Raw genomic sequence first — 21,460 nt, 5'->3', positions numbered from 1 at the left:
TCTCACCTGATCATGGTCATCACTAGTTTTCATTTTTTGCGCATGCGTAAGAGTCTGAGTTCCACTGCTGTCCAGACTAATGATGCTCTCAGTAGGAGGTCTGGCGTATTTCAGATCACTCTTTCTAGAGTCAGTGGTTCTGTAAGCTTCATAATTGTACATATGCTGTAAAGTTCCTGTTCCCCCGACGTCTGCGTAAAGGGGTGGATAATACGGAATAACTGGCAGATTGGCACCGGATTTATAAAACATCCGCTCACGTCTCCATCTGTAGCATTTCACTGACAGTATAGCTATGATGGACACGATGAAGAGAAAGGAAACTACAGCCAAGGCCAGGACTAGATAAAATGTCAGGTTTTCGTTGTATTCCTTGTCGTGCGTAAAGTCCGTGAACTCGGAGAGCACTTCAGGGAAAGTGTCCGCCACCGCCACGTTAACATTGACTGTAGCTGAACGAGAGGGCTGTCCGTTGTCCTCCACTACAACAGTGAGCTTCTGTTTCACAGCATCTTTATCGGTGACTTGACGCACAGTCCTTATTTCTCCATTCTGTAAGCCCACTTCAAACAGCGCCCTGTCTGTCGCTTTCTGCAGTTTATATGAGAGCCAGGCATTCTGTCCAGAGTCCACATCCACAGCCACCACTTTCGTGACAAGATAGCCCACATCTGCTGAACGAGGCACCATTTCAGCCACCACAGAGCCACCAGTTTGTACTGGATACAGAATCTGAGGCGCGTTGTCATTCTGGTCCTGAATAATAATTTTCACACTCACGTTGCTACTGAGAGGCGGGTTGCCTCCGTCCTGCGCTTTTACGCGAATATTGAACTCTTTTGTTTGCTCGAAATCAAAAGATCGAATAGCAAGAATCTCTCCGCTGTCTGCGTTAACTGAAATATAAGACGAAGCAGAAACTCCGTTCACAGAAAGATCTTCTAAAAAATAAGAAATGCGCGCATTATTACCAGAGTCTCTGTCAGTTGCTGTCACCGCAAATATAGACACTCCAGGTGAATTATTTTCCATCACATAAGCGGTGTATGAGTGACGCTGGAAAACAGGGGCGTTGTCGTTCACATCAGATATTTTAAGCCTCAGTGTTTTATTTGTAGATAAAGATGGAGATCCTTCATCTGTAGCTGTGATCGTTATATTGTATTCAGAAAACATCTCACGATCTAAAATACGGTCAGTAACTAAACTATAGAAATTAGAGGATGTCGATTTGATGCGAAATGGCAGATCTGAATTAATTGTACATCTAATCTCTCCGTTTTTCTCGGAGTCTAGGTCTTTGATATTTAGCATGGATATAACAGAGCCCGGGACAGAATCCTCCGGAATCAAGTTAGAAAATGAGATAACACTGATAACAGGGAAATTGTCATTAACATCAGTAATTTCAATCATTACTTTACTGCTATCAGCTTGCCCGCCCTTATCCACCGCCTCGACATTCAATTCGTACTGTTTAGATTTTTCAAAATCTAAGGAACCTTTTACTTTTATTTTTCCATTATCCGAATCAATGCTGAACAAATCCATGGCCTCTTTTCCGGTGCTTTGTGAAAATGAATAGGTAACCTCACTATTAGATCCTTTGTCATTGTCAGTAGCACTGACTGTCACTACTAAACTATCTTTCGGAATATTTTCTGACAAAGACACTCGGTATATTGGCTGACTGAACACAGGAGAATTGTCGTTTGCATCAAGAACAGTGACAGTTATCTTAACTGTTCCAGATTTCTGAGGAGATCCTCCATCAAATGCTGTCAAAATTAACTGATGCTCTTCCTGACGCTCTCTGTCTAACGGAGTTTTTAAAACCATCTCAACATATTTGGTACCGTCAGTACGAGTTAATTCTTTTAAAATGAAATGATCCGTGGGATTAAGGGTGTATCTCTGCAGTGTATTCAGTCCAACATCGGGATCATGCGCACTGTCTAACGAAAATCGTGCACCAGGGGCAACAGATTCCGCTATTTCAATACTGATTTCTTTCCTGTCAAAAGCAGGTGAATGATCATTGATATCCAGTATTTCCACATCAACTCGATGGAGCTCCATTGGATTATCTAGAATAATCTGAAAATGTAAAGAGCATGGAGACACTTGAGCGCACAGCTCCTCTCTATCTATCCTCTCTCTCACTATCAGAGTGCCTTTATCCACATTCAGACCGATGTACTCACGACTGTCCTCCGTAAAGATCCGCGCTCGGCCAGATTTCAGTCTCTTTACATCCAAACCGAGATCCTGAACGATATTTCCCACCACTGATCCCTTGTTCATCTCCTCGGGAATAGAATAACGGACCTGCCCGTGCGCAACGGCCACGACAAAAGCAAATCTGACCAGAAGCATTGTCAGCCATGATGAAACGCGGACAGAAGAGCCAGTTATCCGGGCATCGAGGGAGTAAAAACCAACCATTTTATAAATATTCCAAAACAGGCAGGATTAAGACATTTATAATCGGACAAAAATAAAAAAAATGAAATATATTCCTGAAGTGCTGAAAGGCAATGCTTCCGCGATGTTCTTTTTAACCAACAGAAAGTCCAAAGTGAAGAGAAATCCTGTCTGCACACAGTCGTAACACAGAGGAGGATCTAAAAATCAGCATTTAAAAGCTGCACACGCTGACCAACAGCGTCACTCAGAGCATTAGCAAATTATTACAACTAATCAGAGTAGAAAGCACATAAGAAATTGTACATACTTATTAAAACTTACGAATCATTTTAGAGGAGATGTTTTTTTACCTGAATAAAACTGAAAACGAATAGGCTATTTCTATTGTTCCTCAAAAACTATTCCATAAAAATTATTAAATCACTTATATTTCAGTACCGCTCTTCCAAGGACTCTTTAAATAGTTAGAGAAATCCTGACTCGAATATTTATTTGTTTCATTTCCCTAGCAACAAATCCAACCCATGCATTTCAAATAAAATTGTTGTCTACATTAAATCATTATTTAAATATATACCAATCTGTAGAGATAAAACAGCAATTGACCATTGCTCAAAGACAGTCTATAATAATGCCACCTGGAACCGGTCTTTCCCCCCCCCCCCCCCCCCCCAAAATAGAGAATCGTTCAGAAATTTTCTTTAAAAAAAATCGATAACGAGTACTGGAAAGATCCACTGCAGTAAGAGGTCTCACCTGATCATGGTCAACACTAGTTTTCATTTTTTGCGCATGCGTAAGAGTCTGAGTTCCACTGCTGTCCAGGCTAATGATGCTCTCAGTAGGAGGTCTGGCGTATTTCAGATCACTCTTTCTAGAGTCAGTGGTTCTGTAAGCTTCATAATTGTACATATGCTGTAAAGTTCCTGTTCCCCCGACGTCTGCGTAAAGAGGTGGATAATACGGAATAACTGGCAGATTGGCACCGGATTTATAAAACATCCGCTCACGTCTCCATCTGTAGCATTTCACTGACAGTATAGCTATGATGGACACGATGAAGAGAAATGAAACTACAGTCAAGGCCAGGACTAGATAAAATGTCAGGTTTTCGTTGTATTCCTTGTCGTGCGTAAAGTCAGTGAACTCGGAGAGCACTTCAGGGAAAGTGTCCGCCACCGCCACGTTAACATTGACTGTAGCTGAACGAGAGGGCTGTCCGTTGTCCTCCACTACAACAGTGAGCTTCTGTTTCACAGCATCTTTATCGGTGACTTGGCGCACAGTTCTTATTTCTCCATTCTGTAAGCTCACTTCAAACAGCGCCCTGTCTGCCGCTTTCTGCAGTTTATATGAGAGCCAGGCATTCTGTCCAGAGTCCACATCCACAGCCACCACTTTCGTGACAAGATAGCCCACATCTGCTGAACGAGGCACCATTTCAGCCACCACAGAGCCACCAGTTTGTACTGGATACAGAATCTGAGGCGCGTTGTCATTCTGGTCCTGAATAATAATTTTCACACTCACGTTGCTACTGAGAGGCGGGTTGCCTCCGTCCTGCGCTTTTACGCGAATATTGAACTCTTTTGTTTGCTCGAAATCAAAAGATCGAATAGCAAGAATCTCTCCGCTGTCTGCGTTAACTGAAATATAAGACGAAGCAGAAACTCCGTTCACAGAAAGATCTTCTAAAAAATAAGAAATGCGCGCATTATTACCAGAGTCTCTGTCAGTTGCTGTCACCGCAAATATAGACACTCCAGGTGAATTATTTTCCATCACATAAGCGGTGTATGAGTGACGCTGGAAAACAGGGGCGTTGTCGTTCACATCAGATATTTTAAGCCTCAGTGTTTTATTTGTAGATAAAGATGGAGATCCTTCATCTGTAGCTGTGATCGTTATATTGTATTCAGAAAACATTTCACGATCTAAAATACGGTCAGTAACTAAACTATAGAAATTAGAGGATGTCGATTTGATGCGAAATGGCAGATCTGAATTCACTGTGCATTTAATTTGGCCGTTTTTCCCGGAGTCAATGTCTTTAATATTCAACATCGCTACAACAGTCTCCGGGGCAGAATCTTCAGGAATCGAGTTGGAAAATGAGATAACATTGATAACAGGAGAATTGTCATTAACATCAATAATTTCAATTAGCACCTTACTGGTATCAGTTTGTCCACCTTCATCTATCGCTTCCACGTTTAATTCATATTCTTTGGATTTTTCAAAGTCTATGACACCTTTCACTTTTATTTTTCCATTATCTGAATCAATGCTGAACAAATCCATGGCCTCTTTTCCGGTGCTTTGTGAAAATGAATAGGTAACCTCACTATTAGATCCTTTGTCCAGGTCAGTAGCACTGACTGTCACTACTAAACTATCTTTCGGAATATTTTCTTGTAAAGACACTCGGTATATTGGCTGACTGAACACAGGAGAATTGTCGTTTGCATCAAGAACAGTGACAGTTATCTTAACTGTTCCAGATTTCTGAGGAGATCCTCCATCAAATGCTGTCAAAATTAATTTATGCTCCTCTTGTTGCTCTCTGTCTAAAGGAGTTTTTAATACCATCTCAACATATTTGCTGCCATCGTTACGAGATAATTCTTTCAATGTGAAATGATCCGTGGGATTAAGAGTGTATCTCTGCAGTGTATTCAGTCCAACATCGGGATCATGCGCACTGTCTAACGAAAACCTTGAACCCGAGGCAATAGATTCCCTTATTTCAATACTAATTTCTTTTCTGTCGAAAGCAGGGGCATGATCATTGATATCAAATATTTCCACATCAACTCGGTGCAGTTCCACTGGATTATCTAGAATAATCTGAAAATGTAAAGAGCATGGAGACACTTGAGCGCACAGCTCCTCTCTATCTATCCTCTCTCTCACTATCAGAGTGCCTTTATCCACATTCAGACCGATGTACTCACGACTGTCCTCCGTAAAGATCCGCGCTCGGCCAGATTTCAGTCTCTTTACATCCAATCCGAGATCCTGAACGATATTTCCCACCACTGATCCCTTGTTCATCTCCTCGGGAATAGAATAACGGACCTGCCCGTGCGCAACGGCCATGACAAAAGCAAATCCAACCAGAAGCATTGTCAGCCATGTTGAAATGCGGACAGGAGAGCCACTTATCCGGGCATCGAGGGAACAAAGAAAACCCATATTATAACCACTGTAAGCTACACACGATTCAGAAACATTATAGTAGTGTTAAAAAGCTAATACTGAAAGGCAGTCCTTCATTGTTGGTTGTTGTATCGAAAGACCGCACCAAGTGAAGAGAAATCCCCCTTTGCATGAAATTATTTTCTAGAGGAGGATCTAAAATGAGCATCTAAAACTGCACACCTTAACCAACAGCGTCACTCAGAGCACCAAAAACATATTACACCTGATAACAGAAGCCAGATATCCTTAGATAGATAGATAGATAGATAGATAGATAGATAGATAGATAGATAAAATTGTGAATTTGTGACAATTATGTTATTGGATTGTGGGGTTTGTGGGGAAAAAAGAGCAAAATGTATTTCCAAAAAACATGTAAACGTTGGTGGTCAGCATTAGATCATGAAAAGCAAGGAAGCTCAGTAAACAGATAAAGAAAACTTCTCTGTCCTGGGATGTTCCCTGGACAATTTGGAGGTGGTTGTGGAAAGATGAAGAGTAACTAAACTGTTATCCATTCTGGACAATGTATTACATCCTCTCAACTCCCTATTGGTCAAAGAGCAGAGCACCTTCAGTAAGACTCATTTAGCTTCACTGTAGCAAGGAACGCTACAAGAGGCCATTTTTACCATCACCGATCACGCTGTACAACAATTCCTCAGTGTGCCAGGACATTATAGTGCATTAGAGGCCATTCCTAGTATAAGCTCATTGTATATATGCTACATTTTGCACTGGGTTGTATTCTTACCGCTTACTGCATAATATTACTGTTACACAACTGTTGATCACAGATACTTTGCTGCCCATACGTGGTTCCACCTGCTGATTTTCACTGTGTGCTCCATACATTACACTAATCATTCACCTTCCTGGGGGTTAATACTCCACTACTGAACTGATGCTTTCACTTTCACATAGAGGACTTGTTTATATAAACCTATATTCACTTTGTACACAACGCATTTTTTGTATAATTTATACTAAATACGCTTATGTTTTGTTTTTATTGTTCTGAATACTATTTCTTGCATATTCTTCTTTTTGGATTGCTGCAGTCAACTGTGAATTTCCTTCTGGGATTAATAAAGTGACATATCTACTCTCTCTCTCTCCCCCCCCCCCCCATCTATCAATCTATACATCTGTCCAGCTATCCAAAAACCACTCAAAGAGCAATTAGTTAAAACAGTTATAATTAAAAGTATGATGGATAATAAGAGACAAAAATGAACATGTGAAATCGTTTAAACCCTATTATACATACTTGAAACATTTAGGGTTTTTGAGTCAACGAATTTGGCTTTCACCCTGACAAACTCAAGCACATGGTAACACTGCTGCACTGGCACAAACAGAAGATGTTGCATTAACCTATTTGCGGTTGCATCGTAAAGCAGATCTGGCACGCTAGAATGTCAGAAGGGTATTAGTTAACAAAATGAGTTTACATGATATCACCTCAAAAAAGTAATGTGTAAATTTTGATAATACCAAAACGAAACACAAAACTGTCTTTATAGTAATTAAACAAACAAAAGCGTATCTTGTTACAAATTATATACGACTTCCAGTGACCTCGCTAGACCAATTTACCCCCACCCCCCAATATTCATTAGTCCTCCCTAAGCAAATCAATATATCAGCGAATATATTTTATTTTTGATTTCTTTCTTTTTTTAAATCAACGGTTCGATTCCTTCACGTCTAAAACCTGGGCATTGGGACCTGGGGGAGGCTGCTGAACGCCCGACACACCTGGACTTGTAGCTCGACTTCGCCCAGCATGTATACACTTTGATCGAGCTGTTCTGTTGGTCAGCGAATGATCCACACAGACACCGTTTACTGTTTAAACATTTTACGTTGGTTTTATTAATTTTGCTGAACATTATCACGGTTAAAGTTCGGCTGCTCACTTACACACTTGCTGCAGACTCACACACAAGCAGCGACAGCGCAGAACTACGCGGTCATGCACCCCTCCTGGTCTTAAAGGGAAATACTCCCAGATCATTACAGGAGGTGACACGCAACACAACTTTTGGGGGGAGTATGCTCAGAGCCCCCTAAAAGAGGCTTAGCCCCCTCACCCTCATTCATAAATCTTTAGTCACGTCCCTGTCCACTTCTAACAAGATAGTAATATGAAACAGCAAAATTGTATTTTGTATTTGAAAAGTATATATATATATATATATATATATATATATATATATATATATATATATATATATTTCAGTTATCAGAAAGCTGCATATCTCTGTGCGTAGACCTGTTCTTATTGTAGCTCTCACCTGATCATAGTGATCACCAACTTTCTCCCTTTGCGCATGCGCGATGGTCTGGGTTCCACTATTGTCCAGACTAATGATGCTCTCAGTAGGAGGTCTGGCGTATTTCAGATCACTCTTTCTAGAGTCAGTGGTTCTGTAAGCTTCATAATTGTACATATGCTGTAAAGTTCCTGTTCCCCCGACGTCTGCGTAAAGGGGTGGATAATACGGAATAACTGGCAGATTGGCACCGGATTTATAAAACATCCGCTCACGTCTCCATCTGTAGCATTTCACTGACAGTATAGCTATGATCGACACGATGAAGAGAAAGGAAACTACAGCCAAGGCCAGGACTAGATAAAATGTCAGGTTGTCGTTGTATTCCTTGTCGTGCGTAAAGTCAGTGAACTCGGAGAGCACTTCAGGGAAAGTGTCCGCCACCGCCACGTTAACATTGACTGTAGCTGAACGAGAGGGCTGTCCGTTGTCCTCCACTACAACAGTGAGCTTCTGTTTCACAGCATCTTTATCGGTGACTTGGCGCACAGTTCTTATTTCTCCATTCTGTAAGCTCACTTCAAACAGCGCCCTGTCTGCCGCTTTCTGCAGTTTATATGAGAGCCAGGCATTCTGTCCAGAGTCCACATCCACAGCCACCACTTTAGTGACAAGATAGCCCACATCTGCTGAACGAGGCACCATTTCAGCCACCACAGAGCCACCAGTTTGTACTGGATACAGAATCTGAGGCGCGTTGTCATTCTGGTCCTGAATAATAATTTTCACACTCACGTTGCTACTGAGAGGCGGGTTGCCTCCGTCCTGCGCTTTTACGCGAATATTGAACTCTTTTGTTTGCTCGAAATCAAAAGATCGAATAGCAAGAATCTCTCCGCTGTCTGCGTTAACTGAAATATAAGACGAAGCAGAAACTCCGTTCACAGAAAGATCTTCTAAAAAATAAGAAATGCGCGCATTATTACCAGAGTCTCTGTCAGTTGCTGTCACCGCAAATATAGACACTCCAGGTGAATTATTTTCCATCACATAAGCGGTGTATGAGTGACGCTGGAAAACAGGGGCGTTGTCGTTCACATCAGATATTTTAAGCCTCAGTGTTTTATTTGTAGATAAAGATGGAGATCCTTCATCTGTAGCTGTGATCGTTATATTGTATTCAGAAAACATTTCACGATCTAAAATACGGTCAGTAACTAAACTATAGAAATTAGAGGATGTCGATTTGATGCGAAATGGCAGATCTGAATTCACTGTGCATTTAATTTGACCGTTTTTCCCGGAGTCAATGTCTTTAATATTCAACATCGCTACAGCCGAGTCAGGAGCGGAATCTTCAGGGATCAGGTTGGAAAATGAGATAACACTGATAACAGGAGGATTGTCGTTTACATCTGTAATTTCAACAAGCATTTTACTGGTGCCTGTTAGTCCGCCCTTATCCATCGCCTTAATATCCAGTTCATGGTGCTTGGACTTTTCAAAGTCAAGGGAAGATTTAACCTTTATTTCCCCAGTGTCCGAATTAATGGTAAACAAATCCATGGCCTCCTTTCCTGAGTTTTGTGAAAAGGAATAGATAACTTCGCTATTGGATCCTTTGTCCTTGTCAGTAGCACTGACTGTCACTACTAAACTATCCTTCGGAATATTTTCTGACAAAGATACTCGGTATATTGGCTGACTGAACACAGGAGAATTGTCGTTTACATCAAGAACAGTGACAGTTATCTTAACTGTTCCAGATTTCTGAGGAGATCCACCATCAAATGCTGTCAAAATTAATTTATGCTCCTCTTGTTGCTCTCTGTCTAAATAAGTTTTTAAAACCATCTCAACATATTTTGTGCCATCACTCCGGGATAATTCTTTTAAAGAGAAATGATCCGTAGGATTAAGGGTGTATTTCTGCAGTGCATTCAGCCCAACATCGGGATCATGCGCACTGTCTAACGAAAAGAGTGACTCGATGGCTGCAGATTCCGGGATCTCAATACTGATTTCTTTTCTGTCAAAAGCAGGTGAATGATCATTGATATCCAATATTTCCACGTCAATTCTATATAACTCCATTGGATTATCTAGAATAATTTGAAAATGTAAACAGCATGGAGACACTTGAGCGCACAGCTCCTCTCTATCTATCCTCTCTCTCACTATCAGAGTGCCTTTATCCACATTCAGACCGATGTACTCACGACTGTCCTCCGTAAAGATCCGCGCTCGGCCAGATTTCAGTCTCTTTACATCCAAACCGAGATCCTGAACGATATTTCCCACCACCGATCCCTTATTCATTTCTTCTGGAATAGAATAACGGACCTGCCCGTGCGCAACGGCCATGACAAAAGCAAATCCAACCAGAAGCACTGTCAGCCATGTCGAAATGCGGACAGAAGAGCCGGTTATCCGGGCATCGAGGGAACAAAGAAAACCCATATTATAAAAACTGTAAGCTACACACGATTCGGAAACCTTAAACTAGTCTAAAAAACCAAGTAATATTTATAGGCAATACTTCATCGACGGTTGTTGTATCGAAAGACTGGACCTACTGAAGAGAAATACCCCTCTGTATGAAATTAGAATACAGGGGAGGACCTAAAAATCAGCATCTAAAAACTGCACACCCTAACCAACAGCGTCACTCAGAGCACCAAAGACATATTACGCCTACTAATAAGCCAGATATAGATAGATAGATAGATAGATAGATAGATAGATAGATAGATAATTAAAATTGTGAATTTATAAAAATGATGTCATTGGCTGGCTGGTAGGGTTTGCTAAAAAAAAGAGCCAAATGTATTTTCAAACAACATACCTCAGATGTAAATGTATAAAATAAGCAGTAGAAAATCCTACTGCAAAATGGGTCAAAATCTGTCAAAACAAAATAGTATTTTATATTTTCAAAATGCAGAAACACATTATGCAAAGAGATTGTTAATTATAATTAAGCTGCCTACATATTTAGGGGGAAAAGCTCAAATTACTAATATTCTTTGGTTTGTCCCTCTGCAGAAACCTTTAGATGTCCTATGGCGAACAACTCATTCTTACCCTAACACAAAGGTTTCCAAGTAGAACCTCTTTAGGAACATGAAAACCCTTTAAAAGTTGAGCTGGTTGACACCTACAAATACCTTGGTGTTTGGCATGACAGCAGGATGAATTGAAAAGTCAGCATGGAGGTTGTGTACAGTAAGGCAAACTAACCAAACTATAATCAGTCTTGGACAATGTGTCACATCCTCTCCACAACCGCTGGTCAGACAGCTGAGCACCTTCAGTAAAGACTCATTCAAGTCCACTGTAGCAAGAAACATTACAAGAGGTCATGCTTACCATCAGCAACATTCGTCACTGTGCCAGAACATTATGGTGCATTAGAGTCCATTCCTAGAATAACCTCATAGTAAGTATGCTACATTTTGCACTGGATTGCATTCTGGTTACTGCATTGATGCTACTCATAATATTACTGCACAAATGTGGATGCTTGGTTGATCACAGCTACTTTGCTGCACAACTGTAGTTCCATACCTGCTGTTTTGGACTGTTTGCTCCATACATTACACTAATCATTCATCTTGCTTGGGGTTAATACTTCAGTACTTCACTTACATGTGAGCATATACTGTAAGTCTATATTCTCTTTATATACTATACTATATTTTATAATTCATACTAAATATGTGTATGCTTATTATTCTGAATACTCTTGCTTACATACTGTACTCTTTGGATTGCTGCTGTAATCTGTGAATTTCCCTCTGGGATTAATAAAGTGATCGATCTGTCTGTCTGTCTTTCTATATATATAAAAAAACGGTCAACGAGCAATTGGTTCTAACAGTATTGTCAATAATAAGAGACAAAATTGAAAATGTAAAATACTTTAAACCGCATCTACATCTACATCGTTGAAACATTTAGAGTTTTTGAGTCAACAATTTTGGCTTTCAATCAAGTATAACACTGCCGCACTGGCACGAACAGAAGCTGCTGCATTTAATAATTACCCTATTTGCTGTTGCATCGTAAAGCATATCTGGCACGCTAGAATAGCAAAAGGGTATTAGTTTACAAAATTTGTTGACATGATGTCACCACAAAAAGTAATGAGTAAATTTTGATAATACTAAAATGCAACACAAAATTGTCTTTATAGAAATTAAACACAAACAAAAGCGTATCTTCTTACAAATTATTTACCTACTTCTTATGAGACAGCAATATGAGACAGCAAAATTGTATTTTGTATTTGAAATATGTATTTAAATTTCAGATAGCAGAAAGCTGCCCGTATCTCTGCGTGTAGACCGGTTTTTATTGTGGCTCTCACCTGATCAAAGTGATCACCAACTTGCCCCCTCTGCGCATGTTTAAGTGTCTGTGTCCCACTGCTGTCCAGACTAATGATGCTCTCAGTAGGAGGTCTGGCGTATTTCAGATCACTCTTTCTAGAGTCAGTGGTTCTGTAAGCTTCATAATTGTACATATGCTGTAAAGTTCCTGTTCCCCCGACGTCTGCGTAAAGAGGTGGATAATATGGAATAACTGGCAGATTGGCACCGGATTTATAAAACATCCGCTCACGTCTCCATCTGTAGCATTTCACTGACAGTATAGCTATGATGGACACGATGAAGAGAAAGGAAACTACAGCCAAGGCCAGGACTAGATAAAATGTCAGGTTTTCGTTGTATTCCTTGTCGTGCGTAAAGTCCGTGAACTCGGAGAGCACTTCAGGGAAAGTGTCCGCCACCGCCACGTTAACATTGACTGTAGCTGAACGAGAGGGCTGTCCGTTGTCCTCCACTACAACAGTGAGCTTCTGTTTCACAGGATCTTTATCGGTGACTTGGCGCACAGTTCTTATTTCTCCATTCTGTAAGCCCACTTCAAACAGCGCCCTGTCTGCCGCTTTCTGCAGTTTATATGAGAGCCAGGCATTCTGTCCAGAGTCCACATCCACAGCCACCACTTTCGTGACAAGATAGCCCACATCTGCTGAACGAGGCACCATTTCAGCCACCACAGAGCCACCAGTTTGTACTGGATACAGAATCTGAGGCGCGTTGTCATTCTGGTCCTGAATAATAATTTTCACACTCACGTTGCTACTGAGAGGCGGGTTGCCTCCGTCCTGCGCTTTTACGCGAATATTGAACTCTTTTGTTTGCTCGAAATCAAAAGATCGAATAGCAAGAATCTCTCCGCTGTCTGCGTTAACTGAAATATAAGACGAAGCAGAAACTCCGTTCACAGAAAGATCTTCTAAAAAATAAGAAATGCGCGCATTATTACCAGAGTCTCTGTCAGTTGCTGTCACCGCAAATATAGACACTCCAGGTGAATTATTTTCCATCACATAAGCGGTGTATGAGTGACGCTGGAAAACAGGGGCGTTGTCGTTCACATCAGATATTTTAAGCCTCAGTGTTGTATTTGAAGATAAAGATGGAGAGCCTTCATCTGTACCTGTGATCGTTATATTGTATTCAGAAAACATTTCACGATCTAACACAAGGCCTGTAATTAAACTAAAGAAATTAGAGGATGTCGCTTTGATGCGAAATGGCAGATCTGAATTCACTGTGCATTTAATTTGACCGTTTTTCCCGGAGTCTATATCTTTAATATTTAGTATTGCTATAACAGTCCCAAGGGCAGAATCTTCTGGGATTGGGTTAGAAAATGAGATAACACTGATAACAGGGTAATTATCATTAACATCAAGAATTTCAATCAGCACCTTACTAGTATCAATTAATCCTCCCTTGTCAATTGCCTCTACATTCAATTCATACTGCTTGGATTTTTCAAAATCTAAGAAACCTTTCACCTTTATTTCTCCAGTGTCCGAATCAACATTAAATAATTCCATGGCCTCTTTTCCGGAGCTTTGTGAAAATGAATAGGTAACCTCGCTATTAGACCCTTTGTCCATGTCAGTTGCACTGACTGTCACTACTAAACTATCCTTAAAGGCATTTTCTGACAAAGATGCTCGGTATATTGGCTGACTGAACACCGGAGAATTGTCGTTTGTATCAAGAACAGTGACAGTTATCTTAACTGTTCCAGATTTCTGAGGAGATCCACCATCAAATGCTGTCAAAATTAATTGATGCTCTTCCTGTCGCTCTCTGTCTAAATGTAATTTTAATAATAGCTCAAAATATTTGGTACCGTCGTTACGAGATATTTCTTTCAAAGTGAAATATTCCGTGGGATTAAGTGTGTATCTCTGCGGTGCATTACTACCAACATCGGGATCATGCGCACTGTCTAAAGAAAACCGCGAACCGGGGGCTGCAGTTTCCGGGATTTCAATACTGATTTCTTTTCTGTCAAAAGCAGGGGCATGGTCATTAATATCCAGTATTTCAAAATCAATTCGATGTAGCTCCACTGGATTATCTAAAATAATTTGAAAATGTAAAGAGCATGGAGACACTTGAGCGCACAGCTCCTCTCTATCTATCCTCTCTCTCACTATCAGAGTGCCTTTATCCACATTCAGACCGATGTACTCACGACTGTCCTCCGTAAAGATCCGCGCTCGGCCAGATTTCAGTCTCTTTACATCCAAACCGAGATCCTGAACGATATTTCCCACCACTGATCCCTTATTCATCTCCTCGGGAATAGAATAACGGACCTGCCCGTGCGCAACGGCCATGACAAAAGCAAATCCAACCAGAAGCATTGTCAGCCATGTCGAAACGCGCGCAGTAGAGCCACTTAACCGGGCATCGAGGGAACAAAGGACTCCCATATTATAAACACTGTAAGCTACACACGATTGATAACCTTCAAAGTGGTTTCAACTGAAAAAAAAAACAATCTCGCAAAGTGCTGAAGGCTAATACATCCGTGATGCTTCTTTAATCCAAAGACAGCCCAAGTGAAAAAAGCAAAGCAGAATACAGGGGAGGATCTAAAAACAAGCATATAAAGCTGTAACCCTGACCAACAGCGTCACTCGGAGCATCAGAGTAATACTACAACTAGTAACGAAAGTCAGGTAAAGACAGACAGAGAGACAGACAGACAGACATAGGTAATCAGTTTTCAGAACTGCAAAAACATATTTAAAATTGTAAACTCGTTGCAATTTTTTGAACTGGATAGTACAAACTGACAAAACAGAGCAAAATCTATTTTCACGCAACTTACCCCACCTATAAATCTATCAAAACACTACAAAGTACTGCAACTGAAAAATGTATTTAAAAATACGGTATTTTATATTTTGAAAGGGAAAGACATCTTTTGAAAGAGAGCTGTAGGTGCCAATCTGTATGATGAATTGTATGAAGCCATGTATTTATTTGACATCTTTAAAGACATTAAAAATATCTAAAGTGATAGATTTCAAACATCCTGGATAGAATCGTATTAATCACCATAGCTCTACTTCTACATTTGCTCACTGACTAGTCCATGTTGTTGTTGTTTTTTTGTTCCACAATCAGAAGGTGCTGAGTTTGACGAGTCCTGAACTCTGAATAGAATTCTTAACTATAGTGCATCTCTAACATTATAGCCTTATCTAAAATCGCACGAGCATCCGTTTAAATGACATTAACACGCATAAATATTTTCTGCATATACAAAATAAAAACACAAAATACTGTATATTGATACAAAATAAATAAATAAAAATACTCGTTTTTTTTCTACCACCCTCACATAAGAAACTTGAAAGAGTATTTTGTATTTAAAGAGCAAGTATAGTAAATACTAAATATTCCTTCATACACTGTAGATGTTTTTAGCTCTCACCTCTTCATATTCGGCACAGGTTTTTTCCCTCTGATCATGCATAAGTGTCTGTGTACCACTGCTGTCCAGACTAATGATGCTCTCAGTAGGAGGTCTGGCGTATTTCAGATCACTCTTTCTAGAGTCAGTGGTTCTGTAAGCTTCATAATTGTACATATGCTGTAAAGTTCCTGTTCCCCCGACGTCTGCGTAAAGTGGTGGATAATACGGAATAACTGGCAGATTGGCACCGGATTTATAAAACATCCGCTCACGTCTCCATCTGTAGCATTTCACTGACAGTATAGCTATGATGGACACGATGAAGAGAAATGAAACTACAGTCAAGGCCAGGACTAGATAAAATGTCAGGTTTTCGTTGTATTCCTTGTCGTGCGTAAAGTCAGTGAACTCGGAGAGCACTTCAGGGAAAGTGTCCGCCACCGCCACGTTAACATTGACTGTAGCTGAACGAGAGGGCTGTCCGTTGTCCTCCACTACAACAGTGAGCTTCTGTTTCACAGCATCTTTATCGGTGACTTGGCGCACAGTTCTTATTTCTCCATTCTGTAAGCTCACTTCAAACAGCGCCCTGTCTGCCGCTTTCTGCAGTTTATATGAGAGCCAGGCATTCTGTCCAGAGTCCACATCCACAGCCACCACTTTCGTGACAAGATAGCCCACATCTGCTGAACGAGGCACCATTTCAGCCACCACAGAGCCACCAGTTTGTACTGGATACAGAATCTGAGGCGCGTTGTCATTCTGGTCCTGAATAATAATTTTCACACTCACGTTGCTACTGAGAGGCGGGTTGCCTCCGTCCTGCGCTTTTACGCGAATATTGAACTCTTTTGTTTGCTCGAAATCAAAAGATCGAATAGCAAGAATCTCTCCGCTGTCTGCGTTAACTGAAATATAAGACGAAGCAGAAACTCCGTTCACAGAAAGATCTTCTAAAAAATAAGAAATGCGCGCATTATTACCAGAGTCTCTGTCAGTTGCTGTCACCGCAAATATAGACACTCCAGGTGAATTATTTTCCATCACATAAGCGGTGTATGAGTGACGCTGGAAAACAGGGGCGTTGTCGTTCACATCAGATATTTTAAGCCTCAGTGTTTTATTTGTAGATAAAGATGGAGATCCTTCATCTGTAGCTGTGATCGTTATATTGTATTCAGAAAACATTTCACGATCTAAAATACGGTCAGTAACTAAACTATAGAAATTAGAGGATGTCGATTTGATGCGAAATGGCAGATCTGAATTCACTGTGCATTTAATTTGGCCGTTTTTCCCGGAGTCAATGTCTTTAATATTCAACATCGCTACAACAGTCTCCGGGGCAGAATCTTCAGGAATCGAGTTAGAAAATGAAATGACACTGATAACAGGGGAATTGTCGTTAACATCAGTAATATCAATGAGCACTTTACTGGTATCAGTTTGTCCGCCGTTATCCATCGCCTTAACATTCAGTTCATACTGTTTAGATTTTTCATAATCCAAGGAACTGTTTACTTTTATTTCTCCAGTATAGGAATTAATAATAAATAGACCCATGGCCTCTTTTCCGGTGCTTTGTGAAAATGAATAGGTAACCTCACTATAAGATCCTTTGTCCTTATCAGTAGCATTGACTTTCACTACTAAACTATCTTTCGGAATATTTTCTGACAAAGACGCTCGGTATATTGGCTGACTGAACACAGGAGAATTGTCGTTTACATCAAGAACAGTGACAGTTATCGTAACTGTTCCAGATTTCTGAGGAGATCCTCCATCAAATGCTGTCAAAATTAACTGATGCTCCTCTTGAAGCTCTCTGTCTAACGGTGTTTTTAACGCCATCTCAACATATTTTACACCATCACTCCAAGATAATTCTTTCAAAGTAAAATGTTCCGTGGGATTAAGGGTGTATCTTTGCAGTGCATTCAACCCAACATCGGGATCATGCGCATTGTCTAAAGAAAACAGCGAACCAGGGGCAGCAGATTCCAGTATTTCAATACTGATTTCTTTTCTGTCAAAAGCAGGGGCATGGTCATTAATATCCAATATTTCAACATCAAGTGCATGCAACGCCATTGGATTATCTAGAATAATCTGAAAATGTAAAGAGCATGGAGACACTTGAGCGCACAGCTCCTCTCTATCTATCCTCTCTCTCACTATCAGAGTGCCTTTATCCACATTCAGACCGATGTACTCACGACTGTCCTCCGTAAAGATCCGCGCTCGGCCAGATTTCAGTCTCTTTACATCCAAACCGAGATCCTGAACGATATTTCCCACCACTGATCCCTTATTCATCTCCTCGGGAATAGAATAACGGACCTGCCCGTGCGCAACGGCCAAGACAAAAGCAAATCCGACCAGAAGCATTGTCAGCCATGTCGAAACGCGCGCAGTAGAGCCACTTATCCGGGCATCGAGGGAACAAATGACTCCCATATTATAAACACTGTAAGCTACACACGATTGATAACCTTCAAAGTGGTTTCAACTGAAAAAAAACTATCTCACAAAGTGCTGAAGGCTAATACATCCGTGATGCTTCTTTAATCCAAAGACAGTCGCAAGTGAAAAAAAAAGCAAAGCAGAATGCAGTCAGAATACAGGGGAGGATCTAAAAACAAGCATATAAAGCTGTAACCCTGACCAACAGCGTCACTCAGAGCATCCGAGTAATACTACAACTGGTAACGAAAGTCAGGTAAAGACAGACAGAGAGACAGACAGACAGACATAGGTAATCAGTTTTCAGAACTGCAAAAACATATTTAAAATTGTAAACTCGTTGCAATTTTTTGCACTGGATAGTACAAACTGACAAAACAGAGCAAAATCTATTTTCACCCAACTTACCCCACCTATAAATCTATCAAAACACTACAAAGTACTGCAACTGAAAAATGTATTTAAAAATACGGTTTTTTATATTTTGAAAGGCGAAGACATCTTTTGAAAGACAGCTAGAGGTGCCAATGTCTAAGATGAATTGTATGAAAAAATTTATTTATATGAAATCTTTAAAGACATTAAAAATATCCCAAGTCATAGGTTTCAAACATCCTGGATAGAATCGTATTAATCAACATAGTTCTGCTTCTTCATTTGCTCACTGACTAGTCCATGTTTTTTTAATACACTTAATGAACTGGTCACAAACAGAAGGTGTTGAGTTTGACGAGTCCTGAACTCTGAATTCTTAGCTATAGTGCATCTCTAACGTTATCGCCTTTTCTAAAATCGCACGAGGATCCGTTTAATAAATGACATTTACACGGATAAATATTTTCTGCATATACAAAACTAAAACACAACATACATATGTATATCGATTCAAAAAAAAAACTACTCGTTTTTCTACGACAGTCATATAAGAGACTTGAAAGAGTATTTTGTATTTAAAGAGCAAGTTTCAGAAATACTGACTATTCCTTCATATAGATGCTTTTTGCTCTCACCTCATCATATTCGGCACAGGTTTTCTCCCTCTGAGCATGCGTAAGTGTCTGTGTTCCACTGCTGTCCAGACTAATGATGCTCTCAGTAGGAGGTCTGGCGTATTTCAGATCACTCTTTCTAGAGTCAGTGGTTCTATAAGCTTCATAATTGTACATATGCTGTAAAGTTCCTGTTCCCCCAACGTCTGCGTAAAGAGGTGGATAATACGGAATAACTGGCAGATTGGCGCCGGATTTATAAAACATCCGCTCACGTCTCCATCTGTAGCATTTCACTGACAGTATAGTTATGACGGACACGATGAAGAGAAATGAAACTACAGCCAAGGCCAGGACTAGATAAAATGTCAGGTTTTCGTTGTATTCCTTGTCGTGCGTAAAGTCAGTGAACTCGGAGAGCACTTCAGGGAAAGTGTCCGCCACCGCCACGTTAACATTGACTGTAGCTGAACGAGAGGGCTGTCCGTTGTCCTCCACTACAACAGTGAGCTTCTGTTTCACAGCATCTTTATCAGTGACTTGGCGCACAGTCCTTATTTCTCCATTCTGTAAGCCCACTTCAAACAGCGCCCTGTCTGCCGTTTTCTGCAGTTTATATGAGAGCCAGGCATTCTGTCCAGAGTCCACATCCACAGCCACCACTTTCGTGACAAGATAGCCCACATCTGCTGAACGAGGTACCATTTCAGCCACCACAGAGCCACCAGTTTGTACTGGATACAGAATCTGAGGCGCGTTGTCATTCTTGTCCTGAATAATAATTTTCACACTCACGTTGCTACTGAGAGGCGGGTTGCCTCCGTCCTGCGCTTTTACGCGAATATTGAACTCTTTTGTTTGCTCGAAATCAAAAGATCGAATAGCAAGAATCTCTCCGCTGTCTGCGTTAACTGAAATATAAGACGAAGCAGAAACTCCGTTCACAGAAAGATCTTCTAAAAAATAAGAAATGCGCGCATTATTACCAGAGTCTCTGTCAGTTGCTGTCACCGCAAATATAGACACTCCAGGTGAGTTATTTTCCATCACATAAGCGGTGTATGAGTGACGCTGGAAAACAGGTGCGTTGTCGTTCACATCAGATATTGTAAGCCTCAGTGTTTTATTTGTAGATAAAGATGGAGATCCTTCATCTGCAGCTGTGATCGTTATATTGTATTCAGAAAACATTTCACGATCTAAAATACGGTCAGTAACTAAACTATAGAAATTAGAGGATGTCGCTTTGATGAGAAATGGCAGATCTGAGTTCACTGTGCACTTAATTCGTCCATTTTTCCCGGAGTCAATGTCTTTAATATTCAACATCGCTACAACAGTCTCCGGGGCAGAATCTTCAGGAATGGCGTTAGAAAATGAAATAACACTGATAACAGGGGAATTGTCGTTAACATCAATAATATCAATGAGCACTTTACTGGTATCAGTTTGTCCGCCGTTATCCATCGCCTTGACATTCAGTTCATACTGCTTGGATTTTTCAAAATCTAAGGAACTGTTTACTTTTATTTCTCCAGTGTAGGAATTAATAATAAATAGACCCATGGCCTCTTTTCCGGTGCTTTGTGAAAGGGAATAGGTAATCTCACCATTAGATCCTTTGTCATTGTCAGTAGCACCTACCGCAACTACTAAACTATCTTTCGGAATATTTTCTGACAAAGACACTCGGTATATTGGCTGACTGAACACAGGAGAATTGTCGTTTACATCAAGAACCGTGACAGTAATCTTAACTGTTCCAGATTTCTGAGGAGATCCACCATCATATGCTGTCAAAATTAATTTATGCTCCTCTTGAAGCTCTCTGTCTAACGGTGTTTTTAACACCATCTCAACATATTTTACACCATCACTCCAAGATAATTCTTTCAAAGTAAAATGTTCCGTGGGATTAAGGGTGTATCTTTGCAGTGAATTCAGCCCAACATCGGGATCATGCGCACTGTCTAAATAAAACAGCGAACCAGGGGCAGCAGATTCCAGTATTTCAATACTAATGTCTTTTCTGTCAAAAGCAGGGGCATGATCATTAATATCCAATATTTCAACATCGAGTGCATGTAACGCCATTGGATTATCTAGAATAATCTGAAAATGTAAAGAGCATGGAGACACTTGAGCGCACAGCTCCTCTCTATCTATCCTCTCTCTCACTATCAGAGTGCCTTTATCCACATTCAGACCGATGTACTCACGACTGTCCTCCGTAAAGATTCGCGCTCGGCCAGATTTCAGTCTCTTTACATCCAAACCGAGATCCTGAACGATATTTCCCAC

General features: G+C 40.5%; 4 protein-coding genes across 11 annotated transcripts in view; all 4 read right to left on the bottom strand.

Moving 5' to 3' along the window:
* Nucleotides 1-21,460, bottom strand: part of LOC128618166 (protocadherin gamma-A11-like) — a 96,807-nt gene that overhangs the window by 38,943 nt on the left and 36,404 nt on the right. For 2 of the 8 annotated variants that reach the window (XM_053641640.1, XM_053641646.1), the window contains exon 1: nucleotides 15,726-18,879. The exons of 4 other annotated variants lie outside the window; for them this stretch is intronic. In XM_053641640.1, coding sequence (XP_053497615.1) covers nucleotides 15,726-18,164 — 2,439 coding nt within the window. In that variant the 5' untranslated portion in view covers nucleotides 18,165-18,879. Of the gene's footprint in view, nucleotides 1-6; nucleotides 3,058-15,725; nucleotides 18,880-21,460 lie in introns of those variants that run through there. 2 more of the 8 variants (XM_053641642.1, XM_053641645.1) reach the window with 1 other exon arrangement.
* On the bottom strand, nucleotides 2,558-6,332 carry LOC128618363 (putative protocadherin beta-18). The gene is made up of 2 exons (XM_053641929.1): nucleotides 3,153-6,332; nucleotides 2,558-2,595 (listed from the first exon to the last, which is right to left on the bottom strand). Exons 1-2 carry the CDS (start codon nucleotides 5,620-5,622, stop codon nucleotides 2,558-2,560), a joined length of 2,508 nt encoding a protein of 835 aa, XP_053497904.1. The 5' UTR covers nucleotides 5,623-6,332.
* Nucleotides 7,339-10,569, bottom strand: LOC128618362 (putative protocadherin beta-18). Its single transcript, XM_053641928.1, has 2 exons — nucleotides 7,886-10,569; nucleotides 7,339-7,442 (listed from the first exon to the last, which is right to left on the bottom strand). The coding sequence occupies exons 1-2, from the start codon at nucleotides 10,365-10,367 to the stop codon at nucleotides 7,339-7,341; spliced, it is 2,586 nt and encodes an 861-aa protein (XP_053497903.1). The 5' UTR covers nucleotides 10,368-10,569.
* LOC128618167 (putative protocadherin beta-18) lies at nucleotides 12,139-14,937 on the bottom strand. The gene has a single exon (XM_053641652.1). The coding sequence runs from the start codon at nucleotides 14,713-14,715 to the stop codon at nucleotides 12,154-12,156; it is 2,562 nt and encodes an 853-aa protein (XP_053497627.1). The 5' UTR covers nucleotides 14,716-14,937; the 3' UTR covers nucleotides 12,139-12,153.

Source organism: Ictalurus furcatus, chromosome 14 (genome assembly GCF_023375685.1).
Source record: "Ictalurus furcatus strain D&B chromosome 14, Billie_1.0, whole genome shotgun sequence".
NCBI lineage: Eukaryota > Metazoa > Chordata > Actinopteri > Siluriformes > Ictaluridae > Ictalurus > Ictalurus furcatus.
This window is presented reverse-complemented; position numbering and strand designations above follow the sequence as displayed.

What these genes read in the sequence shown, in the direction of transcription:
- LOC128618363 (XM_053641929.1), bottom strand. Translation starts at nt 5,622, where the DNA reads ATGGGTTTTCTTTGTTCCCTCGATGCCCGGATAAGTGGCTCTCCTGTC. An exon ending in TACTGCAGTGGATCTTTCCA is followed by an intron (nt 2,596 to 3,152) that starts GTACTCGTTATC and finishes GACTGTGTGCAG; the next exon opens with ACAGGATTTCTCTTCACTTT.
- LOC128618362 (XM_053641928.1), bottom strand. Translation starts at nt 10,367, where the DNA reads ATGGGTTTTCTTTGTTCCCTCGATGCCCGGATAACCGGCTCTTCTGTC. An exon ending in TCTACGCACAGAGATATGCA is followed by an intron (nt 7,443 to 7,885) that starts GCTTTCTGATAA and finishes GCTGACCAACAG; the next exon opens with AACAGCTCGATCAAAGTGTA.
- LOC128618167 (XM_053641652.1), bottom strand. Translation starts at nt 14,715, where the DNA reads ATGGGAGTCCTTTGTTCCCTCGATGCCCGGTTAAGTGGCTCTACTGCG.